Here is a 23,369-nt window from a genome sequence, read left to right as displayed (position 1 = left end):
CAACAATGAGGACCATCCGGTGCCGATGGTGAGGGATGGTCAGGCCACAGAGGCTCAACTGTTGCCCAAAATTACCCAAAGGCTGACTGCTGGAAAAGGACCACGCTCCTAAACCCATCTCTCTCTTCCAAGAGAGATGGGTTTACCATGGGTTTACCATGCTGTAACATTATTAGCAGACACAGACCAGGACTGATTATGCTAATCATGCTGGCTAGTTGCCTACATTAGTTTTTTTTTTACATGTTTGCTAAAGTCCTGCTCCTGTCCTCATCCACAAATTTCCCCCTCAAAAATAAGCAACTGAAAATGATGCATAGTATGTGTTGCATTGAGTCTTTTTATATTCCCCAGATGAAGTTAACTACACACCATCAGTACTGACTGAAAAACATAAAGCAGCTGGGTATGTATGTCTGGAGTGATAAGTTAGGGCAAAACGAAATCCTGCCGTCAAAGGAAATTCTTAACAAGAAGCTACATTCAGACTGAATGTAATTTAATGTCCATGCAGTCTGAAAATAAGGCAGGACTAATTTTATATTATCATTGATCATGTCTCCATACAATCTTAGGATAAAATTCTTATTCAATATATTACAGTTAACAACATTCAGCCACTCAGTCACTCAGATTACTGATCCAGAGACCAGGCAGCCACTTGGTCAGTCTTCCATTTAGCAGCCAAACACTGTTCCTGGTCTCCTGGTGTTCTGACTGTCTGACTGCAGCTGACCTGTTTCCACCTGTCGACCCCCCCCCCCCCAAAAAAAAAAATATCTGACCTCTCAGGTCACAGCTCTCTGACTGCTGCATCCATCAAGGAGCAGGTGAATGCTAACAAGCCACGCCGTTTCTCATCTCACATCAGCTACAAGGCTGCTTTCAACACTGTCACCTCTGTTCTTTGGAGAAATACATAAGTAACTAAGTAACTAAGTAAGAAAGAAAGAAAGAAAGAAAGAAATAAAGAAAGAAAGAAAGGCATACAGCACAAACAGAAATGGGTCCTTGACTGATATAATTGTTCCTTTTTTTTGAACAGACATGTCTCCACGGTAATGTTATTCAGGGCACAATGGCCACATAGCTTTATGTGACAACAAATGAACTCAGAAATTGTTGCCCTGTGACAGTGTAGGCCCTGTGCTGGAGAGTATACTACAATTTAAAAAAAAAAAACATGGCATGCATGCAAAAAGATTTTTAAAAACTCAGCTTTGCAATAAAACCCACAGTACCAATCAAAAGTTTGGACACACCTTCTCATTCAGTGGTTTTTCTTTATTTTTATTACTTTCTACATTGTCACACTGAAGACACCAAAACTATTTTAGATTTAGATAGACCAAAAACCACCAGACGCTATCATGAAACTGGCTCTCAGGCGGCATGAACATTAGACATTACATCGGTGTGTAAGGCCTGGCAGGTGGGTTATATTAGGTTATGTGTGCATTAAAATGTACATTTCACATCTGCAGAAATGTCCCATGTGAAGAGTAAATGTACTCAGCTAAATGAAGTGTGAGAGTGTTTCTCTTGGACCACTGAACTGTGAAAAGAGACATGTTCAGAGAGAGTGCTGCTTGCGCTATCATGTAGGTGTTTGGGGGGTTTTTTTGGTTTGTTTTTTTCGGAAGACAAACCATTAGCAACCACTACCAACTATAAAAAATTATAATGAGCAGGCTGAACCCTGTGACGTCCCAATTTTTTGACAAAATACAACATGAGAAAATAAGAAAGAGAAAAAAAAACTGTTTTCAATTCACAAGTGGAGATCATGTGCTTTGGCATGGGGAATCGTAATTAAATTGTAAACCGTCTCAGTGAGTCACCACATTAGCACTGGATATTAATAAATATCAGCTGGCAACATGCTGGGTCCATTATTCTGGAAGAGGTGGCCAAAAATCATGGGGCGGCAGAGGAGACAGGGGTATTACTGGGGCTTATAAATCTAAGTTACTGATGGACATACAGAGACAGACAAAGGCAGGCAAAATAGACGTGGAGGTGAGGTGCCTCTTTTTACCAAAATAAAAACACAGGCGCACAGTTGCTGTCCGCATCGGTGCTCCGCTGAACCCTGCCACCGTTTCACGGTGGAAGTATTTACTTCGGGTTTCACCCCTGGGTGCCACAACACACTGACTCACTCCTGCTTTCATCCCAACTACTGCATAAAAGCCAGAACACAGGATGTTGTTTTGTTTACTCCGCTGAGCCCGGTACGCATCATGACTACCCCGTTTGATTTACGTCATGAGCGTGAAGAGCTACCAGAATGCCAGATGTAAACAGAAGAACATTCAAACATGGGGCAGTAAACGCATAAAGGTACAGCTAAATGAAATTCAAATCAATTAGAGTGATGGAAAAATTATTCCAAGTCTCCAAAGTGTGAGAAAGATGTCTGTCAAGCTCAGTTTGTACCTGCCCACACAGTGTTGAGGAGAGGTCTAATCACACAGCATAAGTGAAAACACCTGTGTGGGTGGATTACAGCTGTGTAGGGTTTTAATTTTTTTTTTTTCTTTACCCAGTTCAAATCATAGCTGGGACTACAATTTTCCAATACTCTGACTGTGACAGAGATTCCCTCCATCCTCCATGTGTGTATTGAAGTCTATGCAGCATAGCAGGATTCGTTTGTGCGGTTTTGGCAGCCATGGAGGTCAGTCCTACACAAGCATGAAACAAATGAGCAGCTGGGCCAGCACCACAAGCAGGCATGGTGGCTGTTTATAAGAAAACACTGCTTCTAGCCCTTTCACCAGCCTCCACAGGATCAGGAATAAGCCAGTTCAGTCACTGTTCCTACCCTCAGAGCACACGCACACGTCAGTTGGAGGTTCATATAGTGGCCAAACAAAGTTTTGACACAAAAAAACAGCGAAACAAACTCAGCCTAATTTAAAAAACTGCACTCCTTTCAGTGTTAGACTTCCGCCATTTTGGTAAAACAGCGTCTCAAGACCACCACACTAACATGCCCCAGTAAGAGATTACGCAAAGCACACATTTTCAAGCACTTTTTCTTACCTTGCAACTCTCCTGCTTTCAGGTCCACCGGCAAACAAAAGCCCGTGTAAGGATTTCATCCACATTTATACTTCCTGACTCCACCATGTTTGAGGAGCCGGGGAGGAACAGTAAGGCTGTTTTTACAAAAATGTGTTCCTGAAACAGCTGGATAAAAAGTTATAAGATATATGTTTAGTCTGCTGATTATTTACAGATTTCATATACAAATCTGTAAATATGTTTCGGGCCAAATTGTCTGTTTCTATGTAGGTATGTGGTGAACTCCCCCACTGGTGGTTCAGTCCTCTCCAGTTAGGAACCAGTCAGGTATATAAGGGTGTGGCTGTGCAGGTGTGTGGGTGTTGCTGCTGTTCTGTCATGTTACTGCTGTTCTGTCATGTTACTGCACGGTGAAGCAATGAACGGCTAACAGGAGCCTGTACTTAATGATGGTAAAAACGTGTGTTGGAAATAAGTGAATTCCTCACAGCTTCACAGGGCTGAGTTTTGTCTTCAGACCATAGAAAGCTGTGTCTTCATTTTGTCTCTGCATGTTTGTTTGCATGTCATTTTCCTGTTTCATATGATTTCTTTAGGTATTGAAGGTGTTTATGGACACACTTAGCTTAGAACTCATATTGTGTTGTATCTACTATGTCGACATCCAAATGTGGCTTAATGACAGTAGCATCTGTGTTGACAAATTTCACATTTTCTGCGTGAAACATCGTGTAGCTGCAGTGGTTCAGACCTTTTCTAAACACCCATGATCCAAAGGAAGCAGGAACACTGTGTTTTAGATGTCACTGAGCATTGAAACAAGCCTCTGAGCTACGCTATCAGTTTTAACATCATAAAACCAGCGTGACGCTGACACTTGATCAGCTTCAATCAAACGAGACTGGCAGCACCCCGTCCACTATCTACAACAGCCAAAGGTTTATTCATTCTCTGCCTGTATTCATTTACTCTCTGCTCGTATCTTGTTTGTCTCTGGACATTGATGACTTTTCATCTTTGGCAACTTCTGCTTATCGTTGGTTTAGTTTGACAGCTACAGCCTTTGACAGCTACAGCCTTTGACAGCGGTGCTGTTTTGTCTCATGCCAATAAGGAAGTATTGAGTCGAGTAAAGCTGACAAACAGAGGGATGGAAGACACTGAGATGGATGGAGTGATGGATAAAGGGATGGATATATGGAGTACTGAGACAGAAAGGGTCAGGAGAGCGATGACCCAGAAGGAACAGGCAAGAGTGTAGGTGTGAGATTGCGTTTAGTAAACAAAAATACAGACACACATGTGCACACATCTGTCAGAACAGTTCTAATCCTTTCTATAACAAGAAAGAAAAGCTCCAGCTCTGTACACTGAAGCAGGAGGAAACCTGCTTCCCCTAAAGATTCAATAACATTTAGATCTGACAATGTTACGCTGATGTCAGGTTTGGGTCATCACAGCCAGATATAGTAAGGGAAAAAAGAGAAGAGGGAATATTTTTGGCTAAGAGGTGCAGTAGTACTTTCGAGAGATCTATACATATTGATTTAACATCAACTCACTCATCCAATAGCAGATTTCTCTCACTCTCGCGGCTGAATGTGTAAATAATAGCCCATGAAGAAAACCTCAGTGCCCATCACGATCTTGGCTCCTTTAGAAGAAGAGTTGAGGGATCTGAGAGTTTTTTCTTCTACAGCAGAAGGAGAACTGGTTTGTTCTCTGTATAGCTGCAGGGTGGTCTCAGACTTGAAGCTCTGGTTCAGTTTGGCCCAAAGCTTGTGGTTCTTTCATCTGATATATAGAGTTTTAGTTACAGTTCCATACAAGCAAGTCTACAAGTATATTTATTTCTCACTCTACTATTCCTTTTAAGACTTTCTGTCCAAGGCAGCTTTCTTGTGTTTTCCTGTGTTTCCCAGGCCTTCCCAGAATTTTTAAGACTTGAACATAGAATCTCTCTGCCTTATATTTGCATTTCCCACAGCATGTTCTTATCATGAGCAACTTACACAGACTTTCAAAAGTAAAATAAGCTTAATTTTCCTTGATCTGTGGAACAAAGACCCAAGACAGAGTGCAAAGGTCTCATTCTCAGCAGACCACAGTAAATATACTGCTGTGTGCTCTCCTTCTTCTTTGAGTCCTTTATCAACAGTGAAAGGCAAACAGATTTGTTATTACATTGAGCTGAAAATGCTCCAGGGCCTGTGAGGCCCCATGTTCTGTGTTTCAATCTGGTTTGAGCCTTGTCTATCGGTCAGATGTCACGTCGTTTGATGTGGCGTGTGATTCAGTGCAGATTTGGAGGCCTGGTGGTGTAATAAAGTAATTAAAAGAAGATTTTAAAACTAAAACACTTGAACCTTTTAATTTCTCAGAAATACCCAAATTAATTATAATTAAGCTCCTTTGAAGGACTCCTAATTGAACTGACTCCCACTCTACAGATTTGGAGGAAATTGGCCACAAACTGAATCTCCTCCTTACTAATTATGATTGTTAGCTCATTGAACCTAAGGGTCAACACATTTCTAACTCAGATTGCATTATATCTGACATCAGATGTCCCGTGTTAACAAATCTGAGGGGATGTTTAAGTACTTAGCAGTGCCAGTTAGAAAACACACTGATTGGTTGTGTAGAGGTTGAATGTCAAAAGTGTAAAAAAGGACAAATCACTCCTTCATTTCTGGACTTTTACTGCAGAATATCAGCAGCTGTACTTGACCATTTGTTTATGCTTAAAAATAAAATTAACACATAGGATCAAATAGTTACATGATCCTGATTTTGTTTTGTGTTATTACCATCACAATATTTTTATTTTCTTCCAGAGCTAATCTGGATCCGACCTTGAGATGTTGCCCATTGGTCAAATGTGTTATTTTCAGTGACTGAGTTATAATATTTGGAAAAATGAAGCAAAGAGGAAGCAAAAGACAAAAAGTATTTCAAAAAAAGCCAATGTTGTTCCAAGCACACAAGGCTGACCTGCCAGTTTGATGGCCAGTTATCAACAATTTTTTTGTCATAGTGACCATATGACTATAAAGCTCCTTTTGTGTATTGTCATTGTGAATCTACACAAAACTACATTTAGTTTCAACCAGAAAAAGTGTTTTCAGTGCAGCTGTTCCCTCGAGTCCGGCGCGTCCTTACCTGTCTGTCAGGTGCTCTGCTGTCCAGCGAGTACTGAGCCTGCGGGCTCCGGGGACTCCAGACCCGCCCACCGGGGCTCCGGTGACCCCGACCTGCTCACCTGTCGGGCGTAGGCTGCTGGAAACCAGTCAGCGGTGCTGGGAGGACTGGATGGACGGAGGAGAAACAGAAACGTATCCACCACCGGAGGGAAGGAAAACTCCATGTTCACATCCAGAACATCCCGAGAAAAGTGATGTCCGCCGGTTGGTGACTGTCAGTGTGATGTCGCCTCAAGAGAATCCGATGATGTGTGGCGTCGACGTGACTGAGCGGAATGAACTGAGTCAGTGGGAAATAGTCAAGGCATTTTTTTTCGGTCCAGTCCTGTGTTGTTCTCAAAAGGACGTTTCGGTCTGTGCGCTTTGCTGCTCCTCATGCACTAAACAGGACTCTGCCCCCTCCCTCCCTCCCTCCCTCCCTCTCTCACTCTCTCTCTCTCTCTCTCTCTGTTCTCCTTTTCTCAGTCCTCCTTTAGTTTGTTGTATTTCCAAAATAAAGAAAACGGTGATTATAGTACAAGTTGAAAATTAGTAGAAAATAAGATTCACGGTGTTCACTGTGCTCCCTGTCATCCTGTTTAGACTAGTCCATCCTGTTTAGTTCGTGTTAGAAGCTCCACATTGCACATATTCCTTATGTACAGGATTGCAACTGATAATGATTTTCTTTGTTAATTAATCTGCAAATTGTTTTCTTGATTAACTGATTCATTGTTCGGTTTGTAGTATGTCCAAAAATAGTCTGAAATCCAAAGATATTCAGTTCACTCAAACACAAAACAAAGAAAATCAACAGATTCCCACAATTAAACTGCTGAAACTGGTTTTGTCAGACAACAAATCCATTAATTGTTAATGTTTTTCTTATGTCACCTACGATGGTTAGATGTAGGTCCAGAGGTTATTTGTTTAGCTGCTGTGATGTTTGTTTGATGAAGGGAAACGTGTCTCACCTTGGAAGTCTCTGTGGCAGTGATTACAGATATGTTTTTCTCATGGTTTCCATGATTTCATTTAGCAAACTGTTTCAGTTTCCAGTGAAATCTCACTGTCTCTCTCACTCATTTATCGTTTCTTCCTCTCTTCCTTTGGTTCAAATGCAGTAGTTAAATGCATTTGCAGCCAAAACATGAGACAAAGAGGTTAATGTACATTTGGAAAGTCACAGGAGGAGAAGCACGAGTGTAAATAATAAAATGCACAATGGCTGAATTCCATTTAGGGTTCTGGTATTGTGCTCGCTGACGGTCACACTGTAATAACTTACTGGGACGCCTGAATACAGTGAGTCATCGTTAGCATCATCAGTAACACCTGTGCTTCTCCCACTTTGGCACGACAAAAAGTCTGCTGTGAAAAAGGCCAGTTACCAACACACTTGGAGACGTGAACAGATATTAAATGATAATGGAAAAGAAACTCCACATCAAAATGAAATGATTTTACACAGATGACAGAAAGAGACATGGATCCCATCAGTGATGTCTCCACTGGTAGTTTGTAGGTTCTGGTAAGCTCTTGTGATTTTCCCTTACTCTCTCTGATTAAAAACACTTCAAATTGTGGTGTTGTTGGTCCATTTACAGGTGTGTGTCTTTAAGAGAGAAAGACAGATTAGGAGGGCGATAGGGAAATGTTGAGATCATTTTAGGCAACTAGGCTAAAGCTGCAGGACCAATGTCACAGGCATCTGACTCATGTGTCTTTCTTTTTTTTTTTTTAATGACTTCAAGCTGTGATGCAGCTGCAGAACTCATCTCATAGTACCGGTGACACTATTGTGCATGCTAACATTTGAATGTTCATGTGTTAGCATTTCTGTACAGCTCTTTTCTGTATCATCTTATGAACCAAGGGTCTCTATTGTGTGTCTGTGCGACAACGGAGGATGCCCAGCTCAGCATCTTCCCACCAACAGTGCTGGTTTTCACATCCAACAATAACACCTTACTCCTGAAAATTAGAGGCTGTAGCCACACTTACACTTTCTCATTCACACACTTGAAGGGATTCAGGTGTTGCAGAGGTTGGTTTCGGTTTAACCTCATTTAAGGACAAGGAAAGCAGCCTGGCTGTTGTACTGCAGAGACTCGGTGGGGTTCAATAAACACGCACAGACACACACACACTCACAAATGACCCAGCCTGCAGTGTACTGTGCCACAGCAGCCACGATGCAGATTGAATCCAGTACAGTAAACACTTCACATCTTAAAAGGTGTTACCATCATGACGGGCAGAGCAGGACATAGCATGAAGGTTAAACTACTGTGCTAGGTCTGAAGTGTTCTGGCTTCAGCTGTTCTTACCTTCACCCTATCATGAACCAGGTGGTGTATCTCGCTACCAAACTGGGAGGGACCCCTGATTCCATTAAAGTCAGAGCACATCACAAGGCTCTGACTTTCAGCAAGGCACTTTAACAAGCATTGTAATGTATTTCACAGCCTAGTCCTACACTAAAGCAACATTCAGTATGATGCAGTGGGATCAGTTATTGTCTGCTCAGTACTGTTTACAGTCCACCCATTATGTTACAGTGCATGAAGAAAGAAGAAAACATGGTGGTGCTCTGTGAAGTAAGACAAAGAAGGCACAAAGAAACTTTGACATAAAAACAAATTAAGACTTTTTGTGGGCCAAGTTTTTTGTGGAATTCACATGGTAAAAAAAAAAGAACACAGCACAATGCACATTGACAGATACCACGTGGTAAAGTTCAGATCCACCCGCCACCCATTCAACATTTATAAGAAGAGGAAGCTGAGATCTCTCGTCTCATTTAGTGCCAGATTTCTTTCCACAGCACCATTAAAGCATTAATGGGTGAAAGACCACTCTTTTTGTCTAATTTATAAACTGACCATCCATTTTTCAGCCACCGAGCTGAAGTTATTGCCTGCGGATTCATTTGTGATGCCACTGTGCCCTCTAGTGTTAGAGAATGATGGAGGCCTGTTTCCCAGTGGTGTCCTGCACCGTGCTCTCATTGGCCAGATCCAGCAGTGCAGAATGTGGAGATTAGATTTAATTAAAATCGCCTCGAGCCCGTCACCCACTGAACTTAAGATCTACATTCAGCAAACTGTGACAGTTTTTAATATCCAAATTACGCAGCCCACCGATCAATGCTGGAGATAACTGCTGACTCTGACAAATTCAATATCCTCTTCTGTGATAGCAATCAACAACAAATGCAGCAGCACGACCGGGGCAGGCAGAACTGAAAAGCCACAACAAAGGGATAAAGGGAGCTGTTTAAGTGTTCCAAAAAACGAGTCAGTTAGCAGTTTGAGTCAGGACTAAATCAGGAGAAAATCCACTGGAGTTTGCTGAATATGTGGCAGCAAGCCAAGCAGCTCGAGTGCCTACTCCTCAGGGCTGCAGCAGAGCCAGGCCCAGGGAGACATGAGTTATAATGCCCCTAAATCAGTCTCACATCCAGCTGACTTCTTGTCTATCATCAGCACACACACACACACACACAAAGGCAATTAACACTATGAGCATCTGAATGTGCTGTAGAGGAGAGAGAACAGTACACTTACTAAATGAGTGTGTGACTGATCATTAGATTTAATGGCTCCTGAACAGAGAAGACAACGGGCACCTCTCACCAGATCTGTGTGTGCTGCTGTGTGCAGTAAATGAGAACGGTGCTACACACTTAAAGTCCAATGTTCTGTGCAGGAATTCTGCACAGGAGGGTGAATCAATGCTATTGATTACCAATTAACACTAAATGGACTTTTGAATGACTTCACAATTTACTGTGGATGGAGTTCATGCCACATCAGAACCATACAACAGATCAAAGGTGGTGTAAGTAAAGATTCCCGTGAATTTTGGATCAACAGTCTGTACCCACCGTTAGATGTGTTTTGTCTTTTTGTTGGTTTTAATAAATGTATCCCGGATTCCTTGATTGTCCTGGTGAAATACTGAATTAAACTAAAATTGAACAAGTGACTTAAGTTGACAAGAGGAATCAGTGTTTGCTTTTAAGACGTTTTCTGTAAGTGTGTCCGCTGTATTGGAGAAAAAAATGGCACTAATATTTTTCCCAAAGACAAACAAGAAGCTACAGTTACTTTTAAAACTGTACAACTTTATTTATGATATCCTGCAACAGATCCGCCAAACTGTAAAATTCAGAAGTTTTCATCAACAAACAAAAGACTTAGAAAAGATTAAAAAGAGAAAAACATGAGAACAGTCAAAAACCATCTGATCTCTCCATACTGACGTAGTGTCCTCCCTACTGTCCACCTCTCCTGGCCATCTGTTTTCTCTTTCTATCAAATCATCTTCCTTTCAGTCTCTGTTTTTCTTCACCAATGGCCCGAGGCGCCAATCAGCTGTCTTGTCACCCACTCCGGCATCCGCAGTTCACTTGCTCTGCTGTGGTTGGCTCTTGGTTACCATGGCGGCGACATCGGCTGTGGGTTTTGGAGGTAGGACATCACAACCGCTGAGATGGACAGCCTTCAGAGAGCACGAAGCAAAGGGAGAAAACACCATGTGAAGTGTACAGTTAAAGTCTGAAAGTCACGACCCAACTGTCCTTGACCATCTTGCCACCTTTTATTAACAAATTTCCTGTTCAGAATTAAGTATTAGTGAGGGACATACAGTTTACAGAAAGTGTGCAACTGATAATACTATTTTTATTGTAGTTTTTAAAATAAACAAATTAGAAGAGTAAGAATAAAGAGACAAAATTCAAAGGCAGACTGGAGAGAGTCTGGAGTCTGGAGAGAGAGAAAAAGCCCTGACACCGATATAGTGCTGACACCTCTGCATTTTAGCATTTTCAGGATGCAGACGAACAGTACTGCTACCTTGGATTTTTTTTTTTCTGGTTTGCATTTGTTGCGGTCTTTGAGCAGCTTTATTTGCGGAGTGTGACTTTTTAAAATTACTTTTCACTTATTGCCTATGAAGCAAAAGACACACTTCAGTCATCTTAATTATTCACTGAGATATTTTGCTTACAAGTTGGCATATGAAAGACTGCAGTTGAGCTCAGGCTTGATTAGTACTGAAGTCATCCCTGAGCCATCTGAAGCCACTGTGGGGTGATTTATCCAAACACATGTGAAGGCAGATTCACCTGATAACCTCAATGACACACCTACCCTCCACCGCTCTTTCATCCTGTGTAGGCACTCACCTTTGTTTAATAACACAGGGATACTAACATATTATCTTGGCTATTGACAAATGTCCTAAAACTGGCCTTGAACCAGCTCCTACACACATGAGGCTGGTGCGTTAAGTTCATCGTCTGACATTATTTGCTGAGCCAAACGTTTCCAACCTCATCTAGACGATGGACCAGAAGGTTTTTCCTCACTGCAAATCTGTCTGCGAGGCCTGGACAAGTGCCCCTGCAGGAGTATTCCTCTATAAGCAAATGGAAATGTACCGCCCCTGGAGGTCACACAGTTAAAAGCTTTTGGGCATTAGACTTGGCTCATCTGTAATCCCAATGGCAGGTGCAAGGAAGGTCTACCCGATGTTTTAAAACTACATAATTCAAGACTTGAATGTAAGCTCATATTACATTTCTTAGCCCTTATCATAGCTGAAAAGTAAAATCTGCAATACACACAGTTATATATCAAAACTATGTACAATAATCAATCTGATCAATCACTGTGATTAAATGTCTTCTGATATTACAACAGACAAAACTATTAACGAAAGTAAAACTTCAATGATCCATTTTTGTTGTTGTTTTTGATATAAAATTTTCTTAGAACCGTTAGTGCGGCCAACATCATTTTGTGATATGACCAGATCAACATAAGATTCAAGTGAAAGACAATAAACTTTTAAACTGAAGTATCTACACAGCACTTCATCCAGAAAGCTGGGCTCATTAACTCTTTTCCTCTGGTCTCTTTGATACAACCCTCTCAGTACGACACTGCTGGTAAAAACAGAAGCATGTTGTGCTGTGCTATGTACTGATGTTACAAGATAAAGGTATTTAAATTCAGCACATCTTGGCGTAAAACGGTGCACAGGTAGAACACACACAGAATATCTTGTATGCATAAACACACAGAATCGTATACTCACATGAAGCTGCTCATCATCTGTTTAGTGTCCTCTGAGCTTCTGGAGTTTGCAAAGCTGATGAAAGAGCAGTAGACTGCGATCCAGGCACACCACTTCAACTGAAACCCAAACACACAAGTTAGCTGCACAGGCTTGTGGGTGACTTGAAAGGCTTAAGTTCATACAAAGTGATGTCAGGGGCTCTTCTAGTTAACGGACATTTCTTTGAAGACAGACAAGCTGTATCAGCAAAGATGAACAAAGCTCAGCTGCTACAGTTTACTATGGAGACAGATGAACACTTGGGAGATAGCTGGACAACAGCATAGCTGATAAATTAAAATGAATCAACAAGAACATTATTACTCTCAATCTGGTGTTCGTACGTTGGCAGGGACACAAAGATGCCAAAGACTGAGAAACAAACATTTTACATTAACAAGTGAAAATAGTTCTATGCTGATGGAAGTATAGTCAGTTCAACAAATGATCTAGCATTGGAATGGGAGGGCACACTAGCTTGCTGCTGTCTCCTCTTGGCTTTGTTTGTTGTGCCCTTAGTGCTGAAAGTCAAAAGCTGCCCTTCACTTCATCTAAAAGGTGAGTTTACCTTTAATCTTCTAAATGGAACAATTGAACTACACCAAGGTCTACCACTGAGGGGCAACACCCATTTAGACTGGGCATACAGGCACACGTAATTACTTTTGAGGACAAGGGAGAGATGAGAGTCACAGAGGTTCAGTGTGAGGATATATACGTGTGTGTGTGTGTCACCTTGAGCATCAGTCCACACATGCTGAAGATCATGCCGAGCAGGTTCATGTAGTCAGGCGTGGGGTCTTCCAGTGTAGGGTTGCTCTCTGTGCTGGGGGGCTTGTACCTGCAACAACACAAACGTATGTTAATCAAACACACAATGGAAAGAGTATTTAATTTCCTTACACCCATATGTAATTGTTGAAAAGATCATTCAAAAACCATGGGTACTGATCTGCTTCTATAACAGCCTCCACTTTTCTGGGAAAGCCTTCCACAAGATTTCTGAACCTGGCAGCTGGGATGCACTCCCATTTAGCTACTGGAACATTAGTGAGGGCGGCCACTGATTGGGCAATAAGGTCCAGGACCTTAAGCACCAGTCCCAAGATAAACTGACTTGCTAACTGACTGTCGTGAACGGGTCGAGAGCAAACAGAAGTGAAAGTTTACAAAACTATTAAATACGCCGACAGCGGACTAGATATTAACTAATTACTTACTTACTATATGGTGTTTTTCAGGGGTATATAACGTTAATCCAACATCTAATCGCTAATCCCTTCAGGCTATTCTCATGATCTGTAATGAAGGTTAGCTAGTTAGCTAGCTTTCAGCTGCCGTTAACCAAGCATTCTGGCTAGCTAATGCCACAAAATAAAGCTCTATCTTTCTGTACAAAATACTCACCGTAAAATCTTATTCTGTCTCCTCGGGTCTGCCATATTGTTGGAGGACATAATATGCTACGATACCCTCCTGTTGTGGATTACTGTGAGGATATTGAAACACCGGTGACCGAGAGACAGCTGATGGGCCTCTTCGTGAAAGGAGAAACCTGGGGGGTAGCTATGTCCGGCGAATTTCAAAATAAAAGCACACGGTAATCCGCAAGCCAAAATGAAACGGGAAGAGGGGGTTTGGAGTTTTATTTTGACAGGATTATGTGAGCCCAGTGTGCATTGCGCGAACTAGCAAACATAATGAGTGAAATGAATGGAAGGAGGCGTTAGTAACTTCAAGTTGCGGATAAAATTATTATAACAACTATTATGAATGTATTTTTATTATACTAGTTACGCCAAGAATATTAACATGACGCTCCCCTGAAATTAAATTCTATTCAAGGAAGTTAATTAAATAAGTGACACAGAAAAAGTAAACAACGGGGGCTACATCTAGATAAAGCTCTGCTGTTCGGTAAAACACGCTAGATCTAATAACTTGACCAAAGTGTAAGTATTCCACAGACTTAAGAAATTCTATTAGTTTTCTTGGTAACTTCCAGTAGTTTACTGTGAGAAAGCAAGCCAATGAAACTTCCATTTTCATGTGGTAAAAATGGTACTAACCTAGCTATAACTATATCCTAGCTATCTGTAGCAGTATTTAAAGATTTATTGAAATAAAAACGCTTTAAGAGAATATAAAACTGCACCACTGTAATAAACGAGAAGTTGTAAGCGTGGCTGATATTCCTGTGTAATGTTTTTTGACTCAGATTATGCCATGGCGTTTCCTCAGCCTAGACCTCAGGCTCCTCAGCTTCCTCAGCATCTGCTCAGGACCATAGACTGTCAGCAAGGAGCAGTGAGGGCTGTTCGCTTCAACGGTAAGAAAGACTCAGCGCATTTACCATCCCAGTGCTGAGACTGCTGAGCTATTGTGGTGCTGGTGTGAACCCGCCATGTGAGACACGAGTCATCCACGAAATTAGCTTATACCTGCCTCTGTCTCATGTCTCCCTGCTTGGTCAGCTGACGGGAACTACCTGCTGTCCTGTGGCAGTGACAAATCTCTAAAGCTGTGGAGTGTGAGCAGAGGGACCCTGCTGAAGACATACAGTGGCCATGGATACGAGGTTTTGGATGCTGATGGGTGAGACAATTGTCACAGCCTCCTCCACAGTGTGTCAGGAAGGTTATTTCATCAGTATGGCACCAGAATGGCAAAATAAATAAGTGGAAACTTGTGCTGAATAGAAGGATAGATTAGGTACTTAATTTTGTCCACCCCAGTGTAGATAGGTATACATTGTGGATACTGAACCATACAACACCTTATTAACACAACTCTGTGCATCCTGGGCGAAATAACAGTGCTTCTTTTCTCACTGGCTGCTTCCACAGTTCCTATGACAACAGCCAGATTTGCTCCTGCAGCTCTGACAAGACAGTGATACTGTGGGACGTCGCCACAGGCCAGGTCGCACGCAAACTCAGAGGTCATGCCGGGGTCAGTTCTGCTGTTTATAACTCTGTTACCACATTTTTGTCATGTCCATTTCATTTCAAAATCTTTTCATGTTTATTTGTTGCACCTGCATAGATTTATGTTCCTTGTGTCTCCATGCTTTTGTTGTATTTGCTCATTTTTTTCCCCAGTGTTTTACGTCTCACTGAAATTTTTGGTTCACAGAAAGTCAACTGTGTCCAGTTCAATGAGGAGGCAACCGTTATCTTGTCTGGTAAGTCCTCACTCAAGTAAAATGCCAACAATGCAAAATACATGATTCAGTGTACAGTATGTCTTTGTGAATTTCTTAGTCTGTATTTAAATTGTGACCAGCTCACTAACATTAATAGTAGTAAAATGTGTAAATGTTATACCTAACTGTGGCCTGGGTATGTGTGTGTGTGTGTGTTTGTGTGCTGTGTGTTCTCGCCTCGTCCAGGGTCCATAGATGGGACAGTTAGGTGCTGGGACACCAGGTCCAGAAGATTTGAGCCCATCCAGGTTCTAGACGAGGCCCGGGACAGCGTCAGCAGCCTGAAGGTGGCACAACATGAGCTGCTTACTGGGTGAGAAAACTTGTCATGCATTTGTCTCAAATAACAAATTTGTCACAAATTCACAAGTTGCTTGTCTCTGCCTCAGATTGGAGCAGCTTAAATTTTAACTGGCAGTAAAGAATAGAACCTCGTGTTCCCAGTTATCATCCCTCCATTACCAGTTAGACAGAGGCTTCATTTTAATATTTTACTGACGCACAGATGATTCTGAAATCATCCTCTGTTTAGATCAGTGGACGGCAGAGTGAGGCGCTACGACCTGAGGATGGGACAGCTGCATGTGGACTTCATCAGCAGTCAGTAAACTTTTTCATAATATTCATTCTTATTTATTTTTAATTAACAATCCTCCTTTTACTGAACATATCACAGTGTTTACTAGTATAAAAGGCTGAAAACTACTGTCAGCTCTTGAACTGACTTTAAACAATCTATAACTTCACTTGGTTTAAAGCAACCTGTGTGTGTTTGTTCCAGGTCCCATCACCTGTGTGTGTTTCAGTCAAGACGGTCAATGCACTCTGAGCTCCAGTTTGGATTCAACAGTCAGACTTCTGGATAAGAGCACAGGGGAAATGCTAGGAGAGTGAGTGCAGTTTATTCTTGTTTAAAAACTTTTTTTTTTATGATTTTAGCAAATTATCTGTGGGTGTAAATCCTTGTAAACCTTGTAAACCAATTTTCTCCCTCTAAAAATACAAAAGTAATAAAGCTGTCAGAATGTCTGCGTTCATTTGTCTCTGTAAACCAGTTTAACCAAATGTTTAACCTCAAAAACACCACATTGTTGAGTCAGTCTTGATGCTTTGTTTTGTTTGTTTCACTCAGGTATACAGGACATAAGATGAAGGGCTACAAGCTGGACTGCTGTCTGTCCAGTAAAGACACGCATGTCCTGAGCTGCTCAGAGGACGGACACGTCTACTGCTGGGACCTGGTGGAGGTAAGTGTCCAGTTAAATTTGTTTCCAAAGTGTAATGAACATAACAGATTTAAAAGCCTAATAGAACGCCAACAATGCTTTGTCCAGCAGAACATCAGCCTGTGACCACAGGCTGTGATTTTTATGACAGAATAGCATTTAAATGTGATAAAGCTCTTGGAAGGTAAAGTTGTCAGACTTTCTCACCAGCACCTGAATGCATCATCTGTTTACCATAAGCTATCAGTCCACCAAATTTAATGCAAGTATGATTTTTGTAGAAAAAGTGAACTGAAAACGCACCGCTCTAATATTTTGTTGACTCTCCGACTTCCAGGGGTCTTTGTCCTTGAAGCTGCCAGTGGGAAAAGCTGTTGTCCAGTCGCTGTCCTTCCACCCCACAGAGACCTGTCTCCTCACGGCCATGGAGGGACGTGTCCAGGTGTGGGGGGCAGAACCAGAGGAGACAGAGGAGGATGCGATGGCCACATAGAGACGGTGAAATCTGTAAAAAGCTGGCACAAATAATATAAAGACAACACAGATGTCACAGATGTACAGACAATATGAAATGGATATGAATCTAATAGTAATTCATTAGTGAATCATAAGAGTTAGCTAAATGATCTTGGACTTGGATTTTTGTATGTGTGCGAAACTTTGTTATATTTTTATACAAAACCTTGAATAAACATTTTCTTGTGTAAATTACACCAAATTGTCAAATTTCCCTTTTTACATCAATGAAACTCCCACACTTTGACCAAACTGATCAGTTCTGTACATGTTTATCTTTATTAGGAACTGTACACATAACAAACACAGAGACGAGCACGTTACAAAATAAATTAATCGGCATGAAAAAAAGAATGACATCAAATAAATAAATAACTTATCTTACATAAATACACTTTTTAGACTGTGGCTGAACCTTTGCCGAATAAATCTGGCTTGTGAAGAGCTTCACTCAGCTGCATTTGTCAAACCGCAGCTTCGTACATATGATCTGTTTTATCGTTAACCCCAAAATTGCACTGAAGTTTTTAAATAAATACGTCAGCTTATCTACAAATAGTCAAGTAGTTTGTAGTAGAATCGTGTCTCTGTTCTGCCCTTTTTACACCACCTTGTCAGACAGATGAAGATTCAGAATAGGGCAAAATCAGGTGACATAAGCAAAGCTTTCATTTATAAAAATGTATTTACATTTGAAGAGTTTACTTCTAATTCCATAAATATATTTATTACTGGCATTAGACAAAACAATCCCTTTTCTTGAATGCAGACTGTTGATGAGCTAAGAAAAGTAACCTGATTTTTTTTTTTTTAAGCTTTGACTTCCATCAGAATAGTTTTATAAAAGTTGCATGAGCCAAAAGTAATTAAATTGAAATCCTACTGAGACCCATGAGATCACCAGTTTAAGTCAAAGCATTTAAATCAACAAAACTGGATTTATGAGATTTTCACCCAAAAGTGATAGTGATACGTTTGTGCTCACTGACATAAATTACTTTGTAAGAACAGGTTTCAGCTTCCTCAGCGGTACGTCATTTTGGAATTAAACTCTTCATTTACAGACATTACAAGAGAACCTGCCAGAAAACTTCTCACAATCGCTTCACCGTCACAAACTATCTGTACTACCTGTACCTTCTTACTCCTCCCCTCACCCATCTACACACAGCCGGCTAGCCCACACAGCTGCAGCCCGCGGCCGACAGCTTCTCCACCTTGTGCCAGCGGTGCGAGTTATCGAGGAAGGCCATGTCCTCGTGGTGGGTGGGCCTGCAGCAGGGCGAGTTGTGCCACAGCTCCCCAGGTGCCGGGTGGGGGAGGACCCCACTGAGCAGCAGGTTAGTGAGGGTGAGGTCGTGGTTGGAGCGAACCCGGGGACACGTCCCGCCGCAGTACTTGAAGAGGACAGTCTCATCTGAGTCGTAGCCGAGCCCAAGGTCTCGAATCTGCAGCAGGATGGAGCGCAGGCCGCACTGGGAGTCTAGAGTCGAGCGGCGTGACCGGACTGGGATGGGGACGGTGGGATGGGGTGGTGGCTCGACTCCAGAAGCTTCTGTTTGGCTGTCTTCTTCAGCCGAATATCTGCTTCTTTTGTCCTCATTTGGAGACGTGTGTGGAGAAGCTGTTTCTCGTTTCTGATCTGAAAAAGGCAAAAATAATTTATATATACATCTCATCTACAAAACTATTGGTTGAAAATCAATAAAACATACTTAATTGTCAACAAAGAGCAACTCATTTCAATAAATAATTCCCAGTCCCCATTGAAACACCAGTTATTGATACAATTTAGAATTATAGAATTTCAAACTGAAACTGGATATATATCCAGGTCTAGACATAACATTGGTCTTGAAACAAGCGAAAATTAGGTTTTAGCCAAAAGGTCATAGGTCACGACATTCCCTTCAGCCAGCACTTACCAAGCAGTGACCTCAGCCAGTGGCCCTCTCCCCTCTGGACACAGAAGAGAATCACAACCAGCTTCAGCAGGGACCTCATCGCTAGAGTCTGCTCTTCGTCTGCGCTGTCGCTCAAAATGAACCAGGCACGTTTGTGTTTGTATGTCTGCGAGTGTCTGCGTTTGCGAGTGATGCTCAAGATGCAGACGAGTCACGACCTCCAATATATAGCCCTCCGAGATTAAGGAGGGGTGGGCGAAGGGATGAGACGAGGTGTAGGGGGAAGACAGACACTAACCCGTTACTTGCCAACAGACTATCCCACTCACCTGAGCCTGACAGGGAGCGTAGGAGGGCAGGCGGGCGCTTGACCCAGAATTTGTCCTGTTGGGATTATCTAATTGGCGTAAATCATCGGTTTATTGTTGAGTTTCTCCCAGATGTTTTTCCAGAGGATGTTGGCCCCTGGCAATATGGATCCCCAGAGGTTTGGGGTTTCTTAAAAGCTGCTAAGGAGAGGACAGTGATGTCACTTTGATGATGCTGAAAGGTATGTGTGATAAATGACTCAGCAGATAGGCAGCTATACAGACACAGAAGAGGAAAGACGGGTGAGCAGATAACCAAGAGATACATTCACACAAGGAACTTTATCAGTGCTGAAGGAAACGTAAAGGAAGTTGTGCAGCGAAAGTTTAAAAAAGGCAGAATGAGTCACTGTGGAATGTCTTAAAATAGGCCACTGATGCATTCTGCTTTCGTCACTTCCCTTATTAGAAACGTTACTGCTTAGGATTGATACCGGAAAACAGAAAACAACAACAACGAAAAAAAGAAAACGTTTTAGAGGTCGAACGCCAAAGAAGAAAGGGAGGCTATAATTAGAACCCAACAGGGCCTGTTTCAGCAGACATTCCACAATGGGTCACTCGTCTTGAGCTGGTCCATAAATTGAGGGATTTCATCAGCAATGTGCGGCTGACATGTAGAATATGTAGAATATGTAGAATATGCATTATGTAATGGTTATAGGGCCCAGACAGCCAGCCAGTGGAATCTGGAGTTTGCAGGAAAGTGCATATTTGGACAGTGTTTCTGCCATCCAGGTTCAGGTCAGACACCTCGGTGCACCGTATTTAGCAACTGATGCTGTTTAGGCTGAAAATGATGAAATGGACACAAATTAATTTTTACTTTGTAAAATGTCTGATTTAAAAAAAAAAAAAAAGTTTCTGTCCTGTGAAAACTTCACACAAAGCATTTAAATGTATTAGAAAAACACACTATGTGTGAATGTTGGTGTGAAAGACCAAGGATGAGAGAATTCCAGAAACCAGCACAGCAACTTGGGATATTCAACAAAAATTGTATTATCATTGTTAATTATTTACAGTTCTTAAAACATATATAACTGAAACGTAAAAATCATTCAGTTAATCAAACACAACTTACAATAACACAGATATCATTCTTCCTAAATCAAATCATTATGTGTTCTGTGCCGTCCATGAGCTACTGAACATTTGTCCACAATCTACATCTGACCTTATGTACAGTGTGTCAGCTCTTTGAGCCAGTTATCAGAGTTCTTTCACTGTGTTTTCCAGTTCATTAAATTTGTCCATGTTACTTCACGGAACTCAGAGTGCCACATTTTGCTGTGCATTCTGGATTTGCATTCCAAGAAAGGTAAGGCACGGCAAATTTATTTGTATAGCACATTTCATACACGACAGCATCTCTTCAGTGCTTTATGTAATACATTAAAAATGTTTTAAAGAAAGAAAGAAGGACAAACGGCATAAAAACACAAAAAAATTACAAGAACAGTAACCATTTTAAAGAAATTTTAAAGTTTCCTTTAACTTTAGTTAGGCAGTCTATATTTAACGCATATGGCAATAAAACAATCACTTATTTCTTTCTTTTGATAGCATGGAAAAGTCACAAGAGGAGCATGACCATGCTTAGTGGACTTATCAATTTTAACCTGCTTTAAAACAAGCAAAGGCAGGTGAAGCACGCACAAGAGTAAACAAAGGAATAAAAACTGAATAACTGCATAAAAGATAAGTGAGTCAAAACCTTCATATTTTATGAAATATATATTACAATTCAGGCAATAAATACAGCAATTATAACAAAGACCATTACTTTCACTGGGTTTTGTTAATGTCTGACTCCTGGTTTCACTTAGTTAAATATAGACGAGGGGAGTGTGTCCAATGAGATTTTAAGTTTATTTATTACTGTTAAACAGCCTCATTTCTCAGGTATTATAGCTCTGTTGATCTGCATTAGAAAGGAATCATCTCTAGATCCTGAACTTATACCAGTCCATGAAATTTACTGCCAGGAATTTCAATAAGTCTTTCAAGGATGAATTTAGTTGGACTGCACTAAATTAGGAACTCAAATGAAAAACTGAGGGTGTATTTTTAAACAAGCTCCTCCTCAGTAACAGCCCAGTCCACTCAATTAGCCAAATTCTAACGTGAGCAAATTTGAACTAAAACACTGGTGTTAATTCATGTTTTATTTCAGCGTCTTATTATTTCATCCCCACAAAACACTTAATTATGTAATATTCCTTTTGGAGCATCTGCTGAATGTAGTCATAGTCATTTTACATCTTCATCTCCTTTCATCAGAGGAAGTCAGTAGCACGACCACACTATACATGGTTTTTAAAACAAATGTTCACTGTAACACACACAGCAGAGTCAAAAATTTACACCTACACAGAAATTTTGAGTATTCAACAAGCAAACAACCTCTACATTCTAAGGAAAATGAGAAAACATCACCAGCACTCATCACCTCATGCAAACACTACACTGAAGTCAGAGCAACACCTGGACAAAACTACGTTCGAGCATGAAAATGAATTCATTTCTGACCACAGGAACAACACTTTAACTTCAGAGCTTTCACCACATTTCAGAGTCTTTGTCGGCAAACAGAACAAGGTCGGGTGTCGAACACCAGATCAAAACCGGTCGCAGCCATAGACTGTATAAGACATGGACGTAGCACCCATGACGTCACCCATTGGTTTCGGGGAGTCGGTTTTGTGACCAAACGATGGGCATTTGAGCTGCGCCATCTTGGATTTTAGTGGGAGTGCCTATTATTAGTCTATTTAACTGATAAACAATCATTATTATTATGTATTAAAATGTTTAATATTTACCGGCTTTCACCGCTGCCTCCATCCACTATCCACTTACAGTTACAGCAGCACACAAACAACAGCAGCCGCTTACTGACGGAGCTGCTCTGTCCATGCAATGTCGGACTTTTTAAACAGAAAAATGAGACGAAATAAAATTGTAGCCTAGTATTCCCGCAATAAACGGACTCTGAGAGCACGGAACACACCGCGGCAGCGTTCCTAACATTAGCTGCTCCGGTCCTCTATCTGTATCAGCAGCGACCAGAAATCGGCAATTAAGTCATAAGTCCGCGGCAAAATATGCTAATACATGCTAATTAGTGCAAACATCCAGGTCAAATAGTGAGAAATTTACTTACCGAAAAAACTGCAACACAGACTCCTTCGACGGTCGGTTAGTACAGTCTACACTACAACAAGCCATACTGTCACAAAAACCTATCCGAACATTGGCAAACAAACACGGACACTGCAGACGCTGTCAACCGCTGGAGGTAGCCGGAGGCCTCTGGATGTAGCCGCCTAGCCCAGCCGATGCTTTAGCAAAGAACTAACTGCCAGCGCCCGCCCCCCACAGTGTTCACGGAGGTGGAAACTATCAATATAGATCAAAAACAAAAAATGTACCAGGCTGTAAATATGTTTTTTTAGGCTGTAAAGTTGGCTATTTTAACATGGGGAGCAATGGAGAATTGCTCACTTCTGGAGCCAGCCCCCAGCGGCAGCCGAGGAACTGCAGCTTTTTGAACGCGGAAGTGATCCTGGAACGGGGTCAAAGGTCATCAGGACAGAAGTCAGTTCACAGCTGGAGAAATATCACGGAGACCATTTCCATCTAACACATAAAAGTTTAAGTATACTTGCTCCTCTTAACACAGCTCTGCTCAGACAATCCCTTCTCACGGAAAGCTTCCATTTTCCGGTAATTCGCACGGAAAACAAGTGCATGAAAGGGCACAGGGCCTGACACATTCCTTCCACCTCTCCAAGAGACAGGAGGAT

At 41.5% G+C, this 23,369-nt stretch overlaps 3 protein-coding genes across 3 annotated transcripts; 1 reads left to right on the top strand and 2 right to left on the bottom strand.

Moving 5' to 3' along the window:
* Positions 1-10,320: 10,320 nt before the first annotated feature.
* On the bottom strand, positions 10,321-13,904 carry wdr83os (WD repeat domain 83 opposite strand). Its single transcript, XM_041035221.1, has 4 exons — positions 13,749-13,904; positions 13,077-13,182; positions 12,321-12,418; positions 10,321-10,718 (listed from the first exon to the last, which is right to left on the bottom strand). The coding sequence occupies exons 1-4, from the start codon at positions 13,796-13,798 to the stop codon at positions 10,652-10,654; spliced, it is 321 nt and encodes a 106-aa protein (XP_040891155.1). The 5' UTR covers positions 13,799-13,904; the 3' UTR covers positions 10,321-10,651.
* Positions 13,905-14,038: 134 nt separating this feature from the next.
* Positions 14,039-17,475, top strand: wdr83 (WD repeat domain containing 83). The gene is made up of 10 exons (XM_041036518.1): positions 14,039-14,293; positions 14,560-14,670; positions 14,816-14,936; positions 15,188-15,293; positions 15,477-15,525; positions 15,733-15,859; positions 16,079-16,146; positions 16,328-16,436; positions 16,679-16,793; positions 17,110-17,475. The coding sequence occupies exons 2-10, from the start codon at positions 14,568-14,570 to the stop codon at positions 17,263-17,265; spliced, it is 954 nt and encodes a 317-aa protein (XP_040892452.1). The 5' UTR covers positions 14,039-14,293; positions 14,560-14,567; the 3' UTR covers positions 17,266-17,475.
* Positions 17,476-18,463: 988 nt separating this feature from the next.
* Positions 18,464-19,292, bottom strand: LOC121181146 (persephin). The gene is made up of 2 exons (XM_041036973.1): positions 19,214-19,292; positions 18,464-18,930 (listed from the first exon to the last, which is right to left on the bottom strand). Exons 1-2 carry the CDS (start codon positions 19,290-19,292, stop codon positions 18,464-18,466), a joined length of 546 nt encoding a protein of 181 aa, XP_040892907.1.
* Positions 19,293-23,369: the final 4,077 nt, after the last annotated feature.

Source organism: Toxotes jaculatrix, chromosome 4 (assembly GCF_017976425.1).
Source record: "Toxotes jaculatrix isolate fToxJac2 chromosome 4, fToxJac2.pri, whole genome shotgun sequence".
NCBI classification, from domain to species: domain Eukaryota; kingdom Metazoa; phylum Chordata; class Actinopteri; family Toxotidae; genus Toxotes; species Toxotes jaculatrix.
The sequence above is the reverse complement of the archived record's forward strand: the minus strand, read 5'-3'. Positions and strand labels throughout refer to the sequence as shown.

Excerpts from the sequence above, each read along its gene's own strand:
- LOC121181146 (XM_041036973.1), bottom strand. The coding sequence starts at position 19,292 with ATGAGGTCCCTGCTGAAGCTGGTTGTGATTCTCTTCTGTGTCCAGAGG. Across the intron at positions 18,931-19,213 it reads CTGGCTGAGGTCACTGCTTG|ATCAGAAACGAGAAACAGCT; the intron begins GTAAGTGCTGGC and ends TGCCTTTTTCAG.
- wdr83 (XM_041036518.1), top strand. The coding sequence starts at position 14,568 with ATGGCGTTTCCTCAGCCTAGACCTCAGGCTCCTCAGCTTCCTCAGCAT. Across the intron at positions 16,437-16,678 it reads ACAGGGGAAATGCTAGGAGA|GTATACAGGACATAAGATGA; the intron begins GTGAGTGCAGTT and ends TGTTTCACTCAG. Across the intron at positions 16,794-17,109 it reads ACTGCTGGGACCTGGTGGAG|GGGTCTTTGTCCTTGAAGCT; the intron begins GTAAGTGTCCAG and ends TCCGACTTCCAG.
- wdr83os (XM_041035221.1), bottom strand. The coding sequence starts at position 13,798 with ATGTCCTCCAACAATATGGCAGACCCGAGGAGACAGAATAAGATTTTA. Across the intron at positions 12,419-13,076 it reads TGTGTGGACTGATGCTCAAG|TTGAAGTGGTGTGCCTGGAT; the intron begins GTGACACACACA and ends TTTGGGTTTCAG. Across the intron at positions 10,719-12,320 it reads CAGATGATGAGCAGCTTCAT|GCTGTCCATCTCAGCGGTTG; the intron begins GTGAGTATACGA and ends TGCTCTCTGAAG.